This window comes from Urtica dioica, chromosome 11, assembly GCF_054948205.1.
Source record: "Urtica dioica subsp. dioica isolate 48M chromosome 11, U.dioica_male_clone48M_v1_H2, whole genome shotgun sequence".
NCBI lineage: Eukaryota > Viridiplantae > Streptophyta > Magnoliopsida > Rosales > Urticaceae > Urtica > Urtica dioica.
Genome location: NC_142766.1, coordinates 1,588,857 through 1,612,085, shown reverse-complemented (window position 1 = coordinate 1,612,085; position 23,229 = coordinate 1,588,857). Strand labels below are relative to the sequence as shown.

The following is a 23,229-nucleotide window of genomic DNA, read 5'->3' as shown; positions in this document are numbered from 1 at the left end:
TGAAATACATAGCGTCAAGAAGTTTGATCTTCGGCGTCACCCTGAGATCCGATATCTCGGTGGGTCTCGCCTGGAATAACGTTGTGGTAACTAGCTTGGTCTAGCGGTAATCCCGCACACACCTTGACAGACAGGTCATGAGTTCAAACCCTCATGGGATGCAGAAATGCATGCCCCCTAGGATTTATTCTAATAAGTATGTAATCTTGGCCAATAGTGTCACCTACTATGTAATCTTGGCCGATAGTGCCACATGCGCTTTGCACTGCTAATATATCATGTAATCATTGCCGATAGTGCCCCTACTAAAAAAAAGACGAAGGTCGGAGTTTAGAAATGGTGTTGCCATCATCTTCATCATCCTCTCTGGTGAGAGAATGATGATGGAGACGGCTCAAAGCTCATCATCCTCTTCGGAGACCTGGATTAGATCACTGTTGTCGTGGCATGAGTTCCGCCGCCGATGGTTGTATGATTTTGAAGTTCAAGTTTTGTTGGGTTATGGTGGTTGTATTGTGAGACGTGCATTTCAAAATTTCGATTGTGAAGTTTCAAACAAAAAAAATATCTCATATATTCAAGAAATTAGGAATAAATCTGGAAAATTAAAAATTACACCATAGAATGGTTATTCATTGCATTATGTGATCGAATGAAATTAAAGTAATTAGCATTCTATAGAATGATAATTTAAGGCTAGAAAAATGAACCAAACATAATGAATTTTTTTATAATTCATTCCATTCCATTACGAGCTTATTCCATTAAACCAAACACGCCCTTATAGTGGTAGGATTGGAATTTCTCATGTATGTACAAGTGTGTGATTTTTTAAGTTGTTTGAATTTCATAATTCCATTTTGATGGAGATGAGATAACCAAGTTCTTGTTAGAATGAGTGTCAGTGTAGTATAGATTGATTATAAGAATATCAACTTGTATCACATAGTTGCTTCTTGTGCAAGGACTCGGTAATGTGATGAAGCATAATAGCTTATGACGTTAGTTGCAATGGATTTTTTTTTTTAATATCGCAATAGCTGACCTTCAAAGAAATTCCTAAAGAACTTGTACACTATTTTGCTATGTTTATTTGTTTTTCCTCTCTAGAGGTTGTAACTCAATATTTTCATGTAATATTTCTAATATATTTTATGTAACTTTTGATATCATACGAAATAGTACTTTGTGTTCAAATGAAGTTATAATATTTGAAAATTAATTTAAATTTAAATTGTTTTGTTATGTTTTTCTGTTTTTTTTTAGTGAATTGTTATATGATTTTAGTATGTAAAATGTATGGTTTGATATATAAAATAGTAATAAATGTGAACACTCTTGCAAACTAGCCAATTTAAAACGTAGTATTTTCAATTTAGCCAACATTTCAAACATTTTTTATAAATAGTCATTGCCTTTTATTAACTTACTCAAATACCCTTTGCTACCGTTTTATTTTTCTCAGAAAATTAGGAAAATAGTCAACTTAAACATTTGTCATTGCTATATAGTCAACGCTTGGTAAATTTTAGGTAAATAGCCGTAAATAATAACGTGGCCTAATATATGGAGGTGATTATTTATCTTAGATTTACGTCTGTAAATACATAAAAATGGCTATTTACCTAAGATTTACAAAACGTTGGCTATTTAGCAATATCAAACGTTTAAGTTGGCTATTTTCCTTATGAATCATTTTTTGTAAAAAAAAATATAATTAAAATCTCAACTGCTCCCTTTGAAAACGCAAATCATTAAAAATAAACACAATTATTAACAATAATTTACGAAAAGTAACACTGATGAACTACAGAAAAATTCTGAAACTATAGACACTCATAGCCTGGTAACGTTAATTAACGTTAATATGCGAATCCGAATACACAAATATGAAGAAAAAAAACTTAAATATCATAGAAACTAGCACACCTCCACATTAATTAATAAAAAATTACAGTAATTTACTATATAAACTTCCAAAGTAAAATATGGGAAAATATATTTAAACAACGTTAACGAATTTGAAAAAAAAAATCCGGAACAACAATTAAAAAAAATTCAAAATAGAGAGAGAGAGAGAGAGAGAGAGAGAGAGAGAGAGATAGAGAGAGAGAGAGAGAGAGAAATGGTTCAATACAACAAATTGATAAATTGATGATAACAAGAACATTTGATGTATAAAGATTACAATATATCGGCAATTAAGCAAAGCAATTTTTAACCAATATAATTCTAAATTGTGTGGATATATATCAAGAAGAAAATTCACCTACTTCATCAATCCTGGAGGCATTGATACATATTATTATAATGGACACAATATTGAACACAAAAGGAGAGAGAGAGAGAGAGAGAGAGAGAGAGAGAGAGAGAGAGAGAGAGAGAGAGAGAGAGAGAGAGAGAGAATACACGTTAAAAATATTTTTCCAGTAACCAAAATAATTAATATCTATTAACAATAAAAAAAAATTGAATTAAAAAAACGCTTTTTATTTCAGGAAATGGCATATTCGAGAATGTTACACACTTAAAAATTGTCACATCAACGAAAATGACTATTTGGCTTAACGTTTTGAAACGTTGGCTAAAACTAAATTCCCACGTTTAACGTGCCTTAGTGGGTTATAAAACATTGAATCATCATATCAAAGACCCAATTTCCCAATTACGAGCTTTTAAACTAGGTTTCTGTTTTCAATTTAATTATTTATCCTATTAAGGTGTGTATGATTATTTGGTGAATTAATATAATGTCATCAATACATGAATTTGAAGAAAAATATTGTAATAAAATGTATAAATTCATTATCTGATTACATGTATGTCAACAAAAATCGGATCATTTAACTTATATGTGGCAACATATTGTGATATTTGTTTACATACAAGTTACAACTCCAGTATTTGTTGACATACAAATCAACTAATCTTTGATTGATTGACATACAAGTCAACCAATATAGATAAGTCAACAAATCCTTATATTTGTTGACTTGTATGTCCAAAAATTCTAAATGTAAATTAAAATAGTAAAGTGATGGAGCTCAAAACAAGGAGTTCATGACAAAGATTGCGATGGAGTTGGCCGTGAGAGTCCAAACTAGCAATCATAATCTTGAGAGAGAGACGTAGAAAATAGAGAGAGAAGATTAGATAAATGAGAAAAAAAGATAAACTCAAGGGTAATATGGACATTTCACATTGGGGTCCACTAATAAATTTGTTATGATTATGGTTATGGTGATTTTGGTAAAAAAAAAATTCCAACTACTAATTTTATTGTTCAAATCCCAATATTAAACATATGACTCAACTCATGTCTATGTATCTCATAGTATGGCGCAGCATTGTATTGCAATAATTTGACTATTTTGTGAATTATTAGATGATGAAGATATTGTGCGAAATAGTCGAACAACTACCCTCAATTAAAATCATAGCCCAACTATCCATATATTAAAGAAATAGTCCGGCTCATGGCTGCATCTCCATAATTTGGCACGTGCTTCTTGCTTTAGTTTTAGGTACTTTCTTAATATGTAAATAGTTTGGCTAGAAGTTTGACAAGGAGTTTAAGTAGGCTATATGTCTAACTCCTCTTGTATAATCAAGCTAAGCCTTTAACATGGAGAGTTTAAATTGACTATATGTCTAACGATGCAAATATAAGGACAACATGCAAAATTGGGTCCGGCAGAGCAGTAGTCTTGATGATGAAGTTCATTACTTTTCAACTTGGGAGACAAATAATATACTGTAATAGTTGCTCCAAAGTAAAATAAAAAAAAATAAAACTCATTTATTTGAACGAGAAATAATTTCGAAAGTGAAATAAACTTCGCTTGCCACGGAAAAGAAAGCCTAGCTCGACCGTTTTCAAGTTATCATTTCAACACAGCCAAAGATTACATATTTGTAAAAAATATGTTTTTTTTTCTCCTTTAGTCTTTGTGGGTGGGAGAGTAGGCACTATTTTGGAGGAACTTGGCATATTGATCGGCTTTCTTTCCAGATCTGTGGTCGTAGTACTCCACCACTGCCGCACCGGCCAATGCAGCGAGCGTTAGAGCCTGAGCGTGCAACCTGATTCCACCAAAGTTATTAAAATATTCACGCCAAAAAAAAAAAAAAAAAACAAAACAAAACAAACTTATCAAGTGGGCTTTATAAACCTTTGATAAGAACCATAGTAATTCATCACTAACAAAAACAGAAAAATACAAAGATAGTTACAAGCTTTCAAGAGGCTTGTTCTCTCCTAAATGAATTATCCCTGTTTTCACTTAAAACTTGCCCATCTTTTTCCTTCTCTCTTCTCCTGTTTATACTAGGCGGTTGGGGTTAACAAACTACTAATTTCTAGTTACACTGTTACCCTTAGATTCCTATCAGCTTTATAATAATCTAGGCTAAGCCCATTGGGCCTGGCAGATCGACCATGACCCTTTAAGTGACATGAGTATTTGGTTCCAGGAATCGAACTTGTCGCTAGACCACCAGAATCGTATTAACATACATACTTTACCCTCACTCAGATGCGGTGAATTATCGGATATTCTTTAGATAAAATCATTCACCTACGGGCCAAATTATTTTTTTCTTTTCAACATAGAGCTTAAAGAATATTGTTAGCCTCGGATTTTCAAAATCAAAGTTGCCCCAATGTCACAAGCCTAGCCTTCACATTTGTAAGTCCAGTTTTACATTCGTGATTATATGCTGAGGGGGGTTCACAGTCCATCTCAGCTATAATTATCACGAACATGAAACCAGCTTACAAGACTAGAAAGAAAATCAGTTTTGAGATCACATTATAGAAAAATTGCTCTATGATGACATGGAAGAACAAAGAGTTATTGTTATATGTCATAAACTAGTTGGATAGTAAATCAAACACCAAGACCGAGAAATTTCGTTGAGCAAAAGTGTATATATATATATATATATATATATATATATATATATATATATATATATATATATATATAGCAAATTGCTTTCGCGGTGACTCGAACCATTCTCCTCATTTGGGGGCGGGGGTGCTTACCTACTGACCGAGTCCAAAAACATATATTAACAGCAGATTATTCTTCGAACTAACCCCAAAAAATAAGTTTACCCTTTTTCATATCCAAAGTTTCAAACCCAAAATCCTCAAATGGGTATTTGTTTTCGTGAGCATATGAAAAGAAAAAGAGCCTCAATCCAGGAAACAGACTCACCTAGCATGAATAATCTTCACGCTGGTCTTCATGTTTGGCTGAGACCAATTGTACGCGATTGAACCCGCAATTCCACTAAGCCAGAGAGAACCTTTTTAATGGCAAAACCAAGCATAAACAAATTAAAATTAAAAAACGCAAGCTCAACTCATTATCTGAAAAAATAAATAAATAAAAACACGCAGAAACCTAACAAAAAAATTAAAGTGATCCATGACAACCTTCTTTTCGGATGACGAAAGAAAAGAAAAGTGATTATTACCAACAGCTCGAAGCTTGTGATCCACCACCCACTCCCTCATGGATGCGATTTTTTTGCTTGTAGATTCACCGCCCATTGTTTCGTGAGATTTTATTGGAGATACAGATAATTTATGTTGGCTAAGCCTGACCCGAAAACCGATTTTTGTCAAGAAATTTTAAAAAACGAAGCTAGTATGTTTTTGAGATTTTTATACGAGAGAGAGAGAGAGAGAGAGAGAGAGGAGAGCAATATAGAGAGAGGGGAAAGCGAACTTGTCAACCAGCAAAACGAATCGGTGGGCGATTACGTGTCATGTAAAAATAATAGATTAATCTAATTTATTAGGACGAGTATTTTGACCTAATTTTTTAGTATTTACTTTATTGCACCTCTAATTATATTTTATCCAATGGTTAAAATTTGAAAAGTATCCATATTCTGACCACAATCCTATTTAAGGTTAGAAAATAGAAAAATTATGCCTTTAAGACGTTTGGAATTGGATTGTAATTTAGGTGACTATTTTAGATTTTCTTTTTGCCAAAAAAAATATATATATTTTTTTGATAAATATTCAATAAAGAAATTTGTTGCAACTAGTCAGTCCAATGATTTTTTTTTTAAGATTCTAACAAAAATTTTATTTTATTAAAAAAAAATAGTCCACCATACCCGCTGTAAATTAAAAGAATAAATTTATTTACTCTTTATTTAATTTAATTTATTATTTAATTAACTTATTTATTGTGTGTCTGGTGAACTGTTTTTTTTTTATAAATAAAATGATACTTTGACTATTTTTTTTAAGTGGACTATTGAGTTATTTGCCTTCATCTAATAATACAAGAGTAGCATTTAATCGAAATATAACAATTATTTCTATAAGTTTAAAAAATAACCGATGTATCATAGGTAGTATCTCTAAGAACAACGATCCTGACTTCGGAGCACCTTACTTTTTACAATATACATGCGGTAACACTTAGTTGTCATGTATTATTCTATAAAGACTTGTATTATTCATGTCTGAATAATGAAAAAGAGTATTAGTTTATAGGACTTGACAGAAACCAACTATTAATATAGCTTCAGGTCTGTTCAATGATATGACAGACCAACACGAAGAGTAGGGCATGGCATGTAGGTAAGGTATATTCAGGCTAATATGCAAATTGCACGTATCAAATTGGCTAAAAGAATTATTTAAATGAATTTATAGGGAATAAAAAGCAAAGTTTGTAAGAGAAGCACCAATCTAAGATAGAGGATACGACAAGTATCGAAGCGTAGATACCGAAATCAAGTAATGACTTCTGGTCTTTTCTCTGATTTCATGATATCTGTTGATACAATCATCTCTTGGTATGAACGAATACTCTTTGTTGTTTGAATTCGAGTGTATGGCATGCCTCCTTAAACATTATCAACATCATAGAATAAAATCTTTTATAAAACAAAAACCACTTGTTTAAAAAAAATATTGATGATTTTTTAAAGAAAATAAATCTTACAAAGACAAAAATATTCACATTGGGATCCTCATTTATTTTTCACTTAAAAAATTTATTTTAATTCATCGTCCTCGTCCCACTAACTCAACACACACAAGCAAAGAAAGTTACTCTCTATATGCTAGACTCAAGTACCGAAGGACCAAAAAATAAAATGAAAAAACTTACTCGAAACGAAACTAAGGTTGAACTCTAACTTGTTTTTTTAATCTTCTCTTTTATCTTTTCGGTAAAAATGAAAAAAAAAAAATTTAAATCACACATCATTCTTTTTAAAAAAAGTTATATATATTCAAAACGTCATGCATGTGAAATATCAGGTATTAGTGGTATGGAAATGGTATACACCCTGATAAAAGAAAGTCATAATTATCATATGAGTTGTTAATTGTCTTTTTCCAACAACAAAAATTCTCAATAACAAATAATAATATACCCAATGATAAAAGATCGTGTCCAAGATGCAATGAACAATATCAAGAGATATATAATTCTAGGATGCCCATCTCTCCGTAAAAATGTGATTTATCGGCCATATGTCACATAAGTAAAACAACAAGTGTGTGTGTGTGTGTGTGTGTGTGTGTGTGTGTGTGTGTGTGTGTGTGTGTGTGTGTGTTTAGTTCAAATTGACTTTTAGCTTGTCTTAAGTTTGCTTTATTTAGACACAATGTGTGTGTGTTTACTTCAAAACGAGTTAATTTACCCGCGCGTTGCCGCGGGTTAGTTGTGAGTTTGAACTGTTTTTTTTTTTTGTAAAAATATGACTGGTTTTACGGCAACCGTTTAGCAAAATTTCATGTAAACAAAAGATAACATATATTTTTATGTACAATTAATATTTACATATATTTATACATGTATATGTACATATATGCATTACAATATATTCAAAAACATGTTAGTGACATGTTTGCAAAGTTGCTACTTAATTTAGTACTTCATATTACTCTCATGAGTCTTTGTAGTCCTGCAAATAAATAACATGAGATAAATAGAGAATCATATTTACGAAGCAACATATTTGAAAAGAAATTAATAACAAAGTAGTGATGACATATGTATAATTTGGGCAAAAAAAGTGGGTTTCAAGCAGTGTTTAAAAAGGCGGTTTGGAGGCGCGCCTTTCGCCTTTTAGTGATCATACCGCTCTAAGGTTTACGCCTGGGAGTCTTTATGGCGTTATGCGCCTCAGTCGAATAAGGCGAGCGCCTTAGGCGGTAGAATCGTCTTATAATCGCCCTTTACCGCCTTTGAAATGGGAGGTTTTTTAAAAAAAAATCTGGGCCAAAATAATCAACCGAGCTTGTAATTCGGGCCTTTTTAGGGTTTTTTAATGACAATTAACTATAAGTAATTAAACCACACCACTCGGTATGTGAACCGTCTCTCACGCAACCTTCTCTGTCCCTCACGTTGATATCATCCTCTCGTCCCTCCCTCACTGACTCGGTTTAATTTATATTTGAGTCTAAAACTCCTTTTTTTAGTTTTTGTTTTAAAACTTATGAAAACTTGAAAATTACTATGAATTTTATATATATTATATATTTTCTATATTATTTTTGAGGCTTACGCCTCGTACCGCCTAAAGGCTTACCACATCCGCCTAGAAATGGATTTCGCCTCAATTCCCGCCTCCGCCTATTTAAACCTTGGTTTCAAGATTTCACATTACTTATATACTGACTTTGTTAAATCAGCAAAAGAATAATGGGAAAGACGTACTCGGTTTGCCGAAGGAATCGGCACTGCAGGACCAACTAAGACCGACGACAAACTAAAAGTCACTATCTGAGAAGAAAAAAGTACTGATGATATATATACATGTCATGTTGAGAACTAATTATATGATCAACAAATATTGCTGAATACAGTTACATTATTAAATCAAGAAAAAAAATGAATGAAGAACCAATTTTCACTAATTATACTGAAGATTTTTTGTTGTTAAGAATGTAGTCTTGGATATGTGTGTGATACTAATTAGAATGATTACTAATGATGATCATTATTTACTTTCCTACTATCAACAATATGACTTAGTTAGACTACTAATGACCATTATTATTCTTTACTTTCCTGCTAGCAATCTGCATATTTTTCAATTTGATTACTAAGATTTTTTTTATTGCATAATAGCTAATATTTTTCTCGATGAAAAATATCATTTTAATGACACCTGACATACATCAGTTATGTTTTTCATTATTTCATTAATGGTCGCATGTTTGATACCGTCAAGTCATTGTGTTTGTTTCTTATTTTCTTAGTCTCAATACTACAAACTTTGGACTTTACCACGGATAAAAAACCATTGTAGAAACTTGGAATGCTACCAAATATCAAGAGTTGTGAGCAGTTCATATATATATATATATATATATATATATATATATATATATATATATATATATTATATATAATGCTCATAACATTCAATAAAGCCGTTTCTAGCAACGGGGAGAAAGTTTTTTTGTTTTTTCTTGGTGCGTGTGTAATCAAATATTTTTTAATTGTTATGAATATATATTGTATTTTGAAAAGAGTGATGATACTCATCATCTGGATGATGGCATCTGCGGATAATAATCGCTGATAAAAATAAGTGTAAACTATGCTTTAAAATTCTTTGTGGTGGGACCCACAGATTTTCTTTAATTTTTCTCTCTGTGCATTAGCCGGATGATGAAAATCATCTCATTTCGAAAAATGTTATTTTTAATTACAATTTAGAACATAAAAGTGAACTCCAACGACGGATCAACGCTCTCCGAGTACTCGTTATCTTCCACGTTCTACCCAAAACAAAACAACACAACCACTCACACTGAGCTCCCTGATGTTCATGAAATTTTCAGTTTAACATTCCTAAAGTGCTGCTAAAAAAGAAACGACGGGCAAGAAAAGTAAGTCGAAACGATCATAAACAAATACGTGAAACCACCAAAGCTTATAAAAAAAAGTGATTCAACTCTTTTTTAGAGTATCATCAGATTAAAGCTCAGCACTGAACAGCCAAATATCAATACAGATACATAAGATTAAGCAACAAACGAAGAGAAAAACAACAGCAAAGGCTCGATTTTTGTGTGTGTGTGTGTGTGTGTGCGCGCGCGCGCAAAGGTTTAGTTTTCATGTCTCTGAAACGTCACCTGAATTAGCTCCATCAAGAAATGGACGTCTTTCGCCTTACATTGTTCAAATATAATTAAAAAAAACTAAAATATATTACAATTTTCACATAAAAGAACAACTTTGTTCTAAACTGAATCATAAGTCTTTGTTGATATCACAAAACCTGTGACGACCCTAATTCGTTTCCAATTTTCGGTCAAATCAAGAAATTCCAAACAAAACAAAACAATTCAGAATTTCGAGTGCTAAACAACACCGATCTAGCTGAATCAATTTCACTAAAATTATCAAGGAAATAAAAAACTCCCAATTTTACAATCTGAAACCCTAATTCCTCAATTCCAATCCGGGTAAGAGATTATCACCTTGTTTTTTGTGGAATTGAACTCTCCGACGCTCTCTCTCTCGTTCACCGGCGGTCGTTCTCGATCGGTGGCTGGCGGCGGCCGTTCTTCTCAGCCAGAGCGCGGGCGATGAGTCGGTGGTTTCGTGGTAGCACGAGGAAGAAGAAGAAGTTAGGAGATGAAAGAGATGATTGATGATGGTGGTCGAGTTGTTTTTGTGGATTGTTGTTGTTTTTCGCCGACTATTGTTGTTGTTCGCTTATTTTTCACTGTTCTTTCTTTGCAGGTAATCGCGCACAGTGGAGAAGACGCGAAGAAGGAAGAAGAAGTCGAACAATAAAGAAGAAGGAAGGAGGAAGAAGTCGACTATTGTTTCTGTTCTTTCTTTGTTTGTTTGTTTTTTTTGTTTTTTTTTTTTTTTGGCTTGTGGTTGTAGAATTAGCAGCACAATAAAGAGATAAGGATGACCAAAAAGGGTGGGACTGGAGATAAACATATACGACAAGTAAAACTTTATTCACTGATTGATCATTACAGTTTCTACAGTGATATTGTACCAAGCTTTAGTATATATAGAATGTGACTTAGGGGGAGGATTTTGTATCTATAGTGGTGTTTTTGAAAAATTGGGCTAAGAAAATCAAGGTGGTGTGGGCTAAGCGTCAAAGAGGAGTCAGCAGATGACGTGTCGTTTGTGTTAAAGTTAGATGTGTTGGGAATGCAATTTGTTGCATGTGAGAGACGTGTGATGTAAGTTGTTAAGTCAAACAGATATGCGTGCGAGTTGCCTAGCGAAGGTGACATGAAACGTGGGCCAGTCGCCACCTGGTGTGACCTTGTTGCGTAAAAGGAGTATGTCGAGCGGGAAGTTCGTCGCTTTGTGTGACATTGGTGCACGGAGGGATTTTTTTCATGTAGGCAAAATTTTCACCAGAAATAATCCACACATGGGTGACCTCGTCGAGTAGGTAGGACGTGCCGCATGGGGGTTCTTTAAATTACATGGACGGAACATGCGACATGAGTGAGCAAGATATGTTGCACGGAAATTTTTCGTGGACAGACCTTAGCAGGCGACCATTACCATTGGGATAGGACTCCGTGTGCGCGAGCAGTTTTTTTGGGCTTGAGATATTGTTTGGTGTCCGTCTCTCGTTGCCTCTATGTATTTATCAAGGGTGTTATTTTTAACCAAGATGTTGTTTTCGCATTAAGAAAAACAAGTTATGGTTCTAAATTTAGAATAACTAATACATTAGATTTATGAAATTAAATAACTAAATATTTGGTTAACCAACTTTCGATTTTTAAAACTAGAATTAGATTTAAACAAATACATTTTTAATTAAAATTTGTTGCAATTAGCTAATTCTTTAGGGTTTTTTTTTTTTTTTTTTTTTTTTTTTTTAAATTTTAGTCTAAGTTTCATTTTATTAAGAAAACAACCCATCAGTTCGAATTAAATTAAATTAAATAAATAAATTAATTAAATTTATTGCGATATATAGCTTACCAGACTGAAGTAAATTAAATTAACTATACCAATTAGTTTAATTTACTTCGGGTTGATGAGCTTTTTTTTAATAAAATAAAATTTTGGTTTTTTTAAACTTGAACTATTGAGCTAATTTTTTTTAACACGTATTGCGTAATTTCCATTTATTTGTTGGTTTGAGCGGATTTGGCTGGCGTTGGTTAAGAGAAATTTCATCAATTACCACAATTTGATGAGTTTTTCTAATTTCCCATCAAAAGTTTAATTTGATAAAAAATAGTAGTAAATCACTTGTAGAAATATAATTTTACCCTCAATATGATGTCAACAATTGACATCTATGAGTTTTGAGTTATCTGTTTGTTGACATAGATGTCAACAATCGACGTCTATTGTTGACATAAATGTCAACAATTGATATAAATTATTGATATTAAATATTAAAGGTAAAATTGTCGATTGTTGACATCTATGTCAACAATTGATATAAATTATTGATATCAAATATTAAAGGTAAAATTGTATTCGCACAAATGATTTAATAGTATTTTTAATCAAATTAAACTTTTGGTGATAAATTGGAACGTATCAAATTGTGGTAAATGAATAGAATTCCACGGAAAAACACTTATTAAGAGGCTGTTTGGTAACATTTTTGTTTTTTATTTTTCAAAATACAAATTCTGTTTTGTTTTGTTTTCTAATTTTTAAAAAATAAAAACATGTTTGGTAATTGCGTTTTTGTTTTTTGTTTTTAAAACGAAAAAACATTTAAAACGAAAAAACAAAAACATGTTTGGTAATCACATTTTTATTTTTCTGGGAATGGGTTATAAACATATACAGTAATTTAGAAATAAGATTACTAAATAAGGCTAAATAATTCATTTATCTGTTAAACAACAAATTAATGTGAAATTATTTAATAACAAATTTTCTCGTAAAATAATGATAATTGTTTTTTTTTTTTTTTTTTTTTTTTTTTTTTGCGGATAAGATTTCTAAACATAAAGAAAAAGAAAAGAAAAGAAAAGAAAAAGACTATAGACCTGACGAGATTTGCAGTAGTCAAGGTCAGTCCATGAATCCTCGTCAAAGACCTTCCCTTGAGGCCACGAAGGATTCGGAACCATAGCCGAGATCGACGACGTGATCACCACGCGCTTCACGCCTGCGTCTCTGGCGGCGCGCAGGACGTTGACGGTGCCATCGACCGCCGGCGAGAGCAGCTCGGCCTGCGGGTCCCGCGGGGCTTCGAGCGTGCAGAGGGACGCCACGTGGAAGACGCCTCGGCAGCCTCGGACGGCGGCGGAGACGGCGTCGGCGTCGGCGTCGAGGAGATCGGCGGAGAAGATGCGGCGTCGGCGTCGAGGAGATCGGCGGAGGAGATCGGCGTTCGAAGAGAAGAAGAATCTCGAGAGTTTTTGTTTTTAAAAATTTTGAAAAACAAGTTTTTTTTATTCTCCAGTTTTTGTTTTATTCTCTCCCTTATTTTTAAAAACAAAAAACATAAATGACTTTATCGAACACGTTTTTTTTTTCTTAATGCCACTTTTTTATTTTTAAAAACAAAAAACAAAAAATAAAAACGTTACCAAACAGCCCCTAAATAAAAAAAAAACACTAGAGGGTGTAAACAAAACGCCACGTAGGTGTTTCCAGAAGGTCCGAGATCTTTCTCGTTCGGGCTCCTCTCTCTCTTGCATGCTCTGTTACTGTTACCTTAAAATTATGGTTCTAGATATCCTCTGAAGAAAACTCGTAAACAGTCTTCTTCTCGAAACATCAGAGTTTTAACGCCATCGAGAAACGAAAAAAGAAAACTGGTATGTTACACGATCGGTTTTAACATGAAATCTTGACTCAATATGTGTGTTTTCGTACCTGAGTTTTTTAATTGGTTTATTATCATCAGTGCTATTTCTGGGGTCTTGAAAAATGAGCAGCCGAGCGAGCCGAACACTCTACGTGGGCAATCTTCCCGGCGATATTCGTCTCCGAGAAGTTGAAGATTTGTTCCTCAAGGTCTGTTATAATTCCGTGTTTTTTTGTTTGTTTTCTATAACCGCCTATAAGATGATATTTCCGTACACACTGGCCTCTTGGAAATAATTACAACTATTCCTCAGAGAATCATCTGTGGCTTGTGAACTATTTTTTTTTAATGTCGGATTGAGCTAGAAAGAAAAATGAGAGTGTATTTCCGTTGTTATTAACATGCGTACTGTTTCGGTACGCCTCGTTTCTTGATTTTTTTGTTGAGAATAAAACCCACATAGAGAGTACGATAAAGTTGATAATTCCTAGTAAATGAAGATTTATTGTCACTTTTTTCTTTAATTCTCTATTTAAGCTCATATCAAGATCAATAGTAACGTGGAAGTCAGTTCATTAATTTTTGGGAAGTTGATTTTGATACGGGTATGTAATATTGACATCACAAGCATTTCTAATTTTTGGAACCTGGTTTACAGCGGTGATCGGTTTCGATTGCGATGAATTTGTTAGTATTTCTGGATGACGCTAACAGTGATTGCTCTCTATTGCAGTATGGTCCCATAGTCGATATTGATCTGAAAGTACCGCCGAGGCCACCGGGTTATGCTTTTGTCGAGGTGGCTTCTAAACTAAACTTTTTCATCGTTTTATATTTTCTGTTTTTGTTTTATGTTCCTGGTCTGGCTCTAATTCTAGTTCTTTGGTATCGGAAACCGCAGTTTGAAGACCCACGCGATGCTGAAGATGCAATAGACGGTCGTGATGGATATGACTTTGATGGCCATCGCTTGCGGGTTAGTTTAGTTGTTTTCCTTTTTTGCATAGCTTCTTCGACTTCATGTATGTATCGATATTTCTTGACCATATTATATATATATATATATATTTATTTATTAGGTTGAGCTCGCTCATCGAGGAAGCGGATATTCAGCCTCAGCCGATCGTTACAGCAGTCGGAGTAGCAGTGTTCGTGGAGCCGCTAGGCGCTCCGACTATCGCGGTATGTGAGCAATTCCATGGTTTGGAATCTTTTGTGGCTTTTTAAATTTGGAAATGGGACTAGAAATCAATTGTTTTACTACACATGACTTTGCAGTGATGGTGACTGGATTGCCTCCTTCAGCTTCATGGCAAGACCTGAAAGTAAGCGGTGTTTGATTCATCAGACCTTGGTGAACTATATTGTGAAATAGTTGGGAAATTGATTGTGATGAATTTTCAGGATCACATGCGACGCGCCGGTGATGTCTGTTTTTCTCAAGTCTACCGAGATCGAGGTGGTGAGTAGAGCTTCTGGTAGCACCTACCTTATAATTTCTTAGCGCTCTCATTCGGTCATTTAGTTTGGATGTTCTCTTGTGATAATTCTCTTCGCAGGCATGATGGGAATCGTCGACTACACAAACTATGATGACATGAGATACGCTGTAAGCTTCTTTGAGCAAGAATTTGATTTTGGGAAATTTCAGAAATCTAATAGCTTGGTTTTGATGGTGTACTGTACGCAGATAAGGAAATTGGATGACTCGCAGTTCCGAAATGCCTTTTCTCGATCTTATATTAGGGTATGTGAGTGATTTTGTCAACTTGCGCTGCTTGGTATTTTAATTGAGACATGTTTGGTAGGTGAGAGAGTATGATTCCAGGAGCCCCAGTTATGAGTCAAGGAGGAGTTATTCTAGAAGCCCTAGTCACAGTCCGTATAGGTCGAGAAGTCGGAGCAAAAGGTCCACCTTTTTTTTTTTTTGAAATTGAACATTATAATGCTCAAACCAACTGTTTTTACTTCGCATTTTGCAGCATATCACCAAGGAGAAAATACTCACGCGGTTCTCGATCGTTATCTCGTTCAAGGTCTGTATCTTCCAGATCCCGCTCAAGGTGTGTCCATCTGCTTTTTTTTTTATCATTTATTTATCGTAATTATTGTCTTTTTGATTTATGATATTGTTTCTGTGGTGTTGACATAATGAGGGGAATAATACACACCAAATCTGGTCGATGGTGAGGGCATTCCAAATTAATCTTGATAACTTGCATTGTATATGCTAAAAAGTGTGTGTGAAGACTTTCTGTGTTTCCTCGTAAATCTCTTGCTAGCTGCTACTCTTTATGGCCACATTATCTTTTCTTCCGTAGCTCATACTTGTATCTTCCTGTAAAGAAGTGATTTTTGTAACAGATTTTCACGGTCTCCACGTCTTGCGTTAAAATAGCTGACTACTGTCATTCCCTGGATTGTTGCATGTCTCTTCCCCTCTTATATTCCTTCGACAAAATCTTCTACTAGTTACATTTTTTCCCAATTTTCCGAATCTCACACTCAAAAAAGGGTGTTGTTTAGAGGGAAAAAAAAGCAGGACATATGTTTGTTTTGAAGGTCCCATTCTTTGGTTTCTAGATGAGGGTCTTGTTGAGAAGTGGGGACATGATGTTAGAAACATGAATTGAATACCTGCTCGCTCTCTTTATGCTGCTTATCAATGGCGCCACCTCAACACCAACCTCAGTGGTATACAAATGTTGAGATAACCACATTAATAATATGAAACCGACACAACTGAGCATAATTTGATTTCCACTCTAATAGCAGCTTAGATTAATTGGATTCTGACATCTCCCTACTTCTTACATGCAAACTAGGATTCTCTCTCTTTTCTTTCTTCCTTCCTTGTAGTGAATGCTGTTTAAAATGCATCGCCAGATTCCCGTTTAGTTCAGATAACAGTGGTGGTTGATATATTTGGTCATATTTTCAGGTCATTCTCAAGATCTAGGTCTCAATGTTCACCGGTAAGTTCCTATGACGATAAAGTCGGAGGGCGTGTAGAAAAAGTGAGTTGTATCGTTATTGTTTTGCGTACGTGTTTGAAATCAATTCACTTGTGCAGCCGAGATCGAGAAGCACGTCTGTTCGCAATTCACCTGTTTGAGTAAGTGTATTTACTCCTTTGTCCTTTTGATTGCAGTTTTGTATGTCTGAAGTGCTAATGGTTCGCGATCGACAGGTGAGATCTGGGTCGGTTGATTTCAAAGATGGTGTTGAAGCCAAGTAACATGATAGCCAGACGACTTGACATGGTTGAAGTTTTTTAGTAATTAAACAATGCTTTGTTCTCTACATCTTCTTTTGATGTACGACCCGACCTGATTTTTGCATGGCACTGCCATTTCCTTGTGATTTGGATTCAAATCTAGACTTTCTTAATTTCTCATGCGAAGATTAAACCATTCCGTCAAATTTATAATTCTCTTTTGCTAAATGTTATATTATTCGATTTGCGTAGGCTTGAATATCCCTTAAAGAGTCCCAGGATAAGACATTCCATCCAAAAAAGGTGAGGGATCAGACATAACGTGATTTTAAAGGTGTCGTTGCGCTTTGGTCAACCAACTAGCTTATAATTTAGTACTCAGATTTTTAGTTTTTGAATTTTAGCTATTTTCATTATATTATAATTTATGTAATTTCTTCTCTAGACTTCTAGCTTATTTTTCCTATCCAATTTCATCAACACGTGTAATAATATTATAATCTCATTATTAGAAAAATTAGAAAAATATGTGTATTTTTTTACTTGGACAAAATTTCTCCTAAAGGTGAAAACTAAAACGGCAGCAACTCATTCTCAGACCGCATAATAGTTGCAAAAAACGTCATGAGGGGAAAACAACATAGGAACATAATAAATAAGAATTAAAATTAAATAATATATACAGTATTATTTTTCGTGATTCCAAGATGGTAAAAAACACTGCTAGTGATTTTTTTTTAATTTTTTTTTTCAGGGAATGAAAAGTCTGCCTATCAATTTATAAACTTATAAAAGTTGCGTATCAATTCAGAAAAGCATCTAATTTTTTTTAGTATCAACTCAGAAATATCTAAGAGAGAGTGAAAGAGACCGAGTTTTTTTTATTTTTTTTTATTTTTTTTAAATCGAGGACTATTATTTTTAAAAAAGTATAATAATTCAACTCTGCTAGTGGTTTAAATAACAAATTTTTTTTTTTTGGGGTCAAAGCTAGCGGATCATTGAAAAAATTATACTTAGATAATCGTTCAAATTTACACTCATAAAAAATTCATAATATGCTAATGACACCATCCCCTATGTTCTAAACTAAATCATAAAAAAATATAATCTTTTTGTAATTTTAAGTACCATTCCCTCAAACGAAAAATATTGACATATTTTGACTCTAGAAGAAGTGGATCCGAGATAACTACGAGTTCTCCATCGGAAACTCTTTGTCCGCGGACAAAGGGAATTCTCATTGTTATGCCGTCATTTTCACACACTCCGAGAGCAAAAACGGCACATCAAGTCCATGTACAAGGTCCAAGCCCACAAACGAAACGCTCGAGTCAAACCTCGAGTAAAACTTTCAAAAGAAGATCTGTGAAGCGATTCAAGACAATGTCCGAAGAATCGTCTAGAAAGTACATAAAGCGACTCGAGACAAAGGTGTAAAACGACCTCTTGAGTCCACAAGTCTTATCTCAAGTCCATGATACGATTCTCGAATCCGCACAACGACTCGAGATCACGTCTAAAAATGATATCTTTCACGACTTAAAACCGAGTTCACAAACTCCCGCGTCAAGCTCCGAAATCAAGGCTACCACTTGGCCATCTTCACCACTCGGCCAAGGCTACCACTTGGCCATCTTCACTTGTTCATGACAACATAAGAAAAGCCCATTAAAAATTTTCAAGTAAAATTTTATGAAATGAAATTAATCCACAAGGCCCAATGAACACATCATGGCCGAGTGATTTAATTCATCATATGACCATGTCAAAAAATTTATTGACATTAATTTCATCCTATGTCCAAAAAGACAAAAATACCCTTTTGACAATTTTTGTAAAACTTGTCTCGTTCTTGTTTTGACTTAGCTTCTAGTTTAACTATTCCTACTCGATATGATTTGTGACAGTGACCTCATGGATCCAAATGAACAAAGCTTGAGCTAAAATACTTGGACTCAAAAGTTCACAAACCTTATCCAAGTTTAGCTTAATGTGAACTGACACCACTGAAGAGTTGAAACTGAGAATCTCTCGGTTCAAATGAATTTATTTTCTACTCAAGAATTCAACTAATTGTGATGAGAGGATCCACTGAATATTATCTATGTTTACCCTTCATGAATATCATCAGCTAGTCGGGATTTACAAAGTTACCATTTTACCCTTCTAGCTGTTATTTTCTCAACTCCTTTGTCGCTTGTGAATAAGTTAGAAACAATGTATTGACGAGGAGCTAACAAGTCACATTGTTTCATCCAAAAGAGTCAAGACTCAATTTGGACACTGGCCAGTTCATTTATTCACATTCCAAGGAACAAATCATGAGGTGATATACATTGCATTTCAGCAATCTTGTACATGAATTCCAATCTATGAGAACTTCACAAAGTTACTCATGACATCTTCACAACTTAGTACTTCACCAATAGGACCTATTCAGAATCACATAGTGAGTCCGAACTCTGACTTTCTCAAATGAGAATACGTAAGCTGTGAAATGACATGTCTCATTTCAGGATTAAGGTAAGCATGATGCAATTCATACGTAGTGACTTCGAGACATAAAAGAATCATAGATTCTCCTAACATGACATGTTCTTATTTTGTCTCTAGAAGTGCACTGGTCAATTCAGTACCTTCAGAAGATACCTAGAAGAACTATAGAGTCTCCAACTAGAAGAATCATAGATTCTCCTAACAATCGTACTGAGGTCAATAGTCATTTGACCTTTAGATTGCGAATATATCGTTTTAAGCAAACCATGAAGAGTTTGTTCATGCAAATCTACATTTGTCTCTTCTTGTTTATGGACTAAAGACTAAGGTTTTATCATAAAGCGTCACACAAGGAATAATGAATGAACGTTTCAACTTTTTATTAATGAATAAGCAATTACAAGCAAGAGTCTTCGGGAGACTTTATTGCATCAAGTGTACAAAATTAAAGACTATAACTCTTCTTGTGGGCACCATTGACAACACATGGAAGATCCGAAGACCCAAAGATTCGAAGATCCAAAGAGGACGACGAGAACAGCGAGCATGACAAACCCGAAAAGAGATTCATTGATGAGGCAGAGACGATGAGAAGAGAAAAACTTGACCACATCTAACCCAGGTGCGGTCATAGGGTCAAGCCCTAGATCAAACTACAAACGGTTCTAAGTGTCAACCCTAAAACGTGGTTAACATTCACTATCATAGGAAACTACTACGAGATGTTGAATCGCGTGATTGTTTTCGAAAATGCCGCCCCTCGACGGGCGGAGAGCGTAGCACTCGATACGCGGGCTTAATTCCAAGCTAGAAATGGCCAAACCTAAGGGGCCCCATCGGCGAGCACGGCCCATTGATGAATGCCACTCAAGTCACACGAGCGCAACCACACCGGCCAATTAAAATGCCATTTGAGTGGCAAATACCACCACCTCGTGTTCATCGAGCAAGACGACCGGATGGAGCGTCTTGAAAAAAAACTCTTCTTATTGTTGAGTGAGTCCGCCATTGATAGGGAAGAACGGGCCATGAAATGCCACGCTCTGGCGAGAGATGAGCACACACAAGATGCTCACCCGGGAGGCCAAAGTTGTGAACAAGGACAAACACCCAATGAAGAACCCAACGACGGAGGTGGTCAAGATGATGTGATCGACCCAAGTATCCGAGATGTTGGCCACAACCACTAGGCAGAATGGAGGGCCGCCCAAGAGCAAGGTCAACACATGGAAGTACAAACATCGCAGCGCACAAGAGCCAACTGGATCGAGGGGCAAAGAGACCCGCGCCTACAACGTTGCATCAATCTTCCTCAAGTCGCACCCTCCAATGCGAGAGTAAAGACCAAGTCACAGTGGTCCGCCTTCAAACGATTGGGATAAGGAGATGAAGTAGCAGACAACAGAGACGTAATGAGGTTCTCACCACACCTAACGTGCGAGGTCGCTAGGACGCCAAGCCGCCCCGAGGCACATGTACCACAAGTGGTCTCCCCCTAGATAGCTATATCTAAAATCATATATGTGGAACGCAAGTGAAGGTTGATCACCTGATGGGAGCATTCTACACTTTTGGTAAGTGTATAATCTGGACAAGCTTTGGTTATTGATGTGTCGTTTAAGTACCGTTACGACACACTAACCAGGGTCGCTATGATGATCATAGTGAGACTTAGTCTAAATCCTGAAGTGGTCATGGACTTCTGGGTTGTATTACCGTGTTCTTTGACTTATTCGTTAATGGCTACTTGAAGATGCCAGAACACTTATGTCTTGGAAATATGATCTGAGCGGAAAGTGATTCAAAAATACGGAATCCAGCCTTCCTGAAAGAAGGTCAATGTTCACTCACCTAAGGGTTGATTCCAAAATCGATCTTTTGTGCACACTTTCGTAGTAAGTATGTACAAAAGAATCTTTTGCTGGGGAAGCAACGATGCTTAGGACTCATATGTATCAAGAAAGGTATAACAGAATAAATGACCTTTCTCGGTACGAGTTGAACCTATAGGATTAAGCTCATGAACTGACTATATCAATGGACATCTTACGATGAGTAAAATATAATTCTAGTAATAAAAAGACTACAATCTTGGCTCATTTTGTAGAGTGTCACCAAGATTGACGAATTGATTAAATAAGAGAAATGACTTTTTCGTCTATTTTAATCAGATTTGTAGGAGCTTTTGTTACTAGGTCAATAGTCCCCAAGTCGGCTATGATAAAAATGAATAAGAACTCTCAAGTAATAATAAGATTATTGTTTACAATCTCACATTTGTAAATTGTCTTAGCAGCATTCATTCAGAAATTTGCATATTTTCCGAATCAAATATTTATTGTGGGATTAATTATTTATTGTTGGAACAAGTATTGAATTAATTGAATGTTAAGTTGGACCTCATGGACAGTGTAAAATTCAAAAATTCCTAGGCCCAATACACCTCTGTTGGCAGCCTACTATAGGGTTTAAATACCCAACATTCTCTCTTGGATTAGAGTTGCTAGACTTTCGGAAAAGAAATCAGGTAACTAAATAAATAAGAGAGAATAATAATAGTTGAGATATTATCTCTCCATTAAATAAGGAAATAATATATTGTCCTTTATTCTCTCTCATAATTAATTTCCTAATATCTAGGAGAGAATAATAGTTTATATATTCTCTCTCAATTAAATAAGGAAATAAGATATTGTCATTTATTCTCTCTCATGGATAATTTCATAATATTTAGGAGAATAATAATAGTTGAGATATTCTCTCAATTAAATCAGGAAATAAGGTATTGTCCTTATTATTCTCAAATATCTAGATTTCTTAAATATAGGAGAAAAATAAAGAAATATAATATCCTAGATTTTGATATGATGGATGAGGAAAAAAGTAGGATTTGTAGTCAAGATCCAATGGTTCATGTTTAACTACAATATATGAAAGAATATATAGGAGAATAAAGAAACCCTAATGGCTTCCTAAAATATCTCCATCCTACCACTATAAATATAAGTCATGGAGAACACAAAAAAGACACACGTGTGATACACGAAAAACAAGAGGAAAAATTCGACCACTCTCTCTTTATGGTGGCCGATTTTTCTTTCTTTCCCTCTCCCTTGGAGTTCGTGATTCCAATCCCAAAAATTCGACACGACCCGAACTCCTACATCGATAGTCGTTGTGAGCTAACGAGAGAGTCCACACTTTATTCTTGTTCATTTGAAGATTACGGTGTCATTCACTGGAGATCCATACAACGAGAGTCCAGTCGCCGTTCCCAAAGATTCAAGACCGGAGACCAAAGCTTGAAGATCGAGTAACTGGAGCTCAGAATTGGATCTTGAAGGACTCGATTGGAAGTATCTGTAACTGAACCCAAACCCGTAAGTGTTATGATATTGCCTTCATCTCTTATAAATTATTTTCTTGAATTGCTCTCTAGTGTTTACTACTAATTTAAACAAATCTATATCATATAATCGTATAATTAATTAGCTGGATGGCATAATTTTTTATATTCCGCACGGTTATATGGATATGTATTCCCAATAAGGGTATTTCACTAACAATTTGGTGTCGGAACGATTGTTCGTGACCAATACTAACATGTTTAATCCCCAACATATTCCGCCCACACCACATGCCACTCTAATCGACCAAGCATCGAGCGAGAGGGGATACACTACCTGGTTCGCACATGCCGCCACCCAGGCCGGAAACGAAGAACTGACCAACGTGGTCAGAAT

General features: G+C 34.9%; 3 protein-coding genes across 5 annotated transcripts; 1 reads left to right on the top strand and 2 right to left on the bottom strand.

The window, feature by feature from the left end:
* Positions 1-3,689: 3,689 nt before the first annotated feature.
* LOC149380627 (uncharacterized) lies at positions 3,690-5,757 on the bottom strand. Its single transcript, XM_089602183.1, has 3 exons — positions 5,485-5,757; positions 5,223-5,313; positions 3,690-4,083 (listed from the first exon to the last, which is right to left on the bottom strand). Exons 1-3 carry the CDS (start codon positions 5,558-5,560, stop codon positions 3,942-3,944), a joined length of 309 nt encoding a protein of 102 aa, XP_089458309.1. The 5' UTR covers positions 5,561-5,757; the 3' UTR covers positions 3,690-3,941.
* Positions 5,758-12,819: 7,062 nt separating this feature from the next.
* Positions 12,820-13,806, bottom strand: LOC149380626 (cinnamoyl-CoA reductase 2-like). Its single transcript, XM_089630414.1, has 3 exons — positions 13,790-13,806; positions 13,004-13,367; positions 12,820-12,846 (listed from the first exon to the last, which is right to left on the bottom strand). Exons 1-3 carry the CDS (start codon positions 13,804-13,806, stop codon positions 12,820-12,822), a joined length of 408 nt encoding a protein of 135 aa, XP_089486540.1.
* On the top strand, positions 13,614-17,429 carry LOC149380625 (serine/arginine-rich splicing factor SR30-like). 3 transcript variants are annotated; one of them, XM_089600996.1, is made up of 14 exons: positions 13,615-13,780; positions 13,870-13,979; positions 14,504-14,569; positions 14,672-14,746; positions 14,850-14,952; positions 15,049-15,095; positions 15,175-15,232; positions 15,330-15,379; positions 15,461-15,517; positions 15,579-15,679; positions 15,753-15,833; positions 16,712-16,787; positions 16,922-16,960; positions 17,240-17,429. In XM_089600996.1, the coding sequence occupies exons 2-14, from the start codon at positions 13,893-13,895 to the stop codon at positions 17,243-17,245; spliced, it is 846 nt and encodes a 281-aa protein (XP_089457122.1). In that variant the 5' UTR covers positions 13,615-13,780; positions 13,870-13,892; the 3' UTR covers positions 17,246-17,429. The 3 variants fall into 3 exon arrangements, with proteins under 3 accessions (XP_089457121.1, XP_089457122.1, XP_089457123.1); XM_089600997.1 differs by lacking the exon at positions 16,922-16,960 and adding an exon at positions 16,844-16,885 and having other exon boundaries at positions 13,619-13,780; positions 16,712-16,745; positions 16,961-17,429; XM_089600995.1 differs by having other exon boundaries at positions 13,614-13,780; positions 16,922-17,429.
* Positions 17,430-23,229: the final 5,800 nt, after the last annotated feature.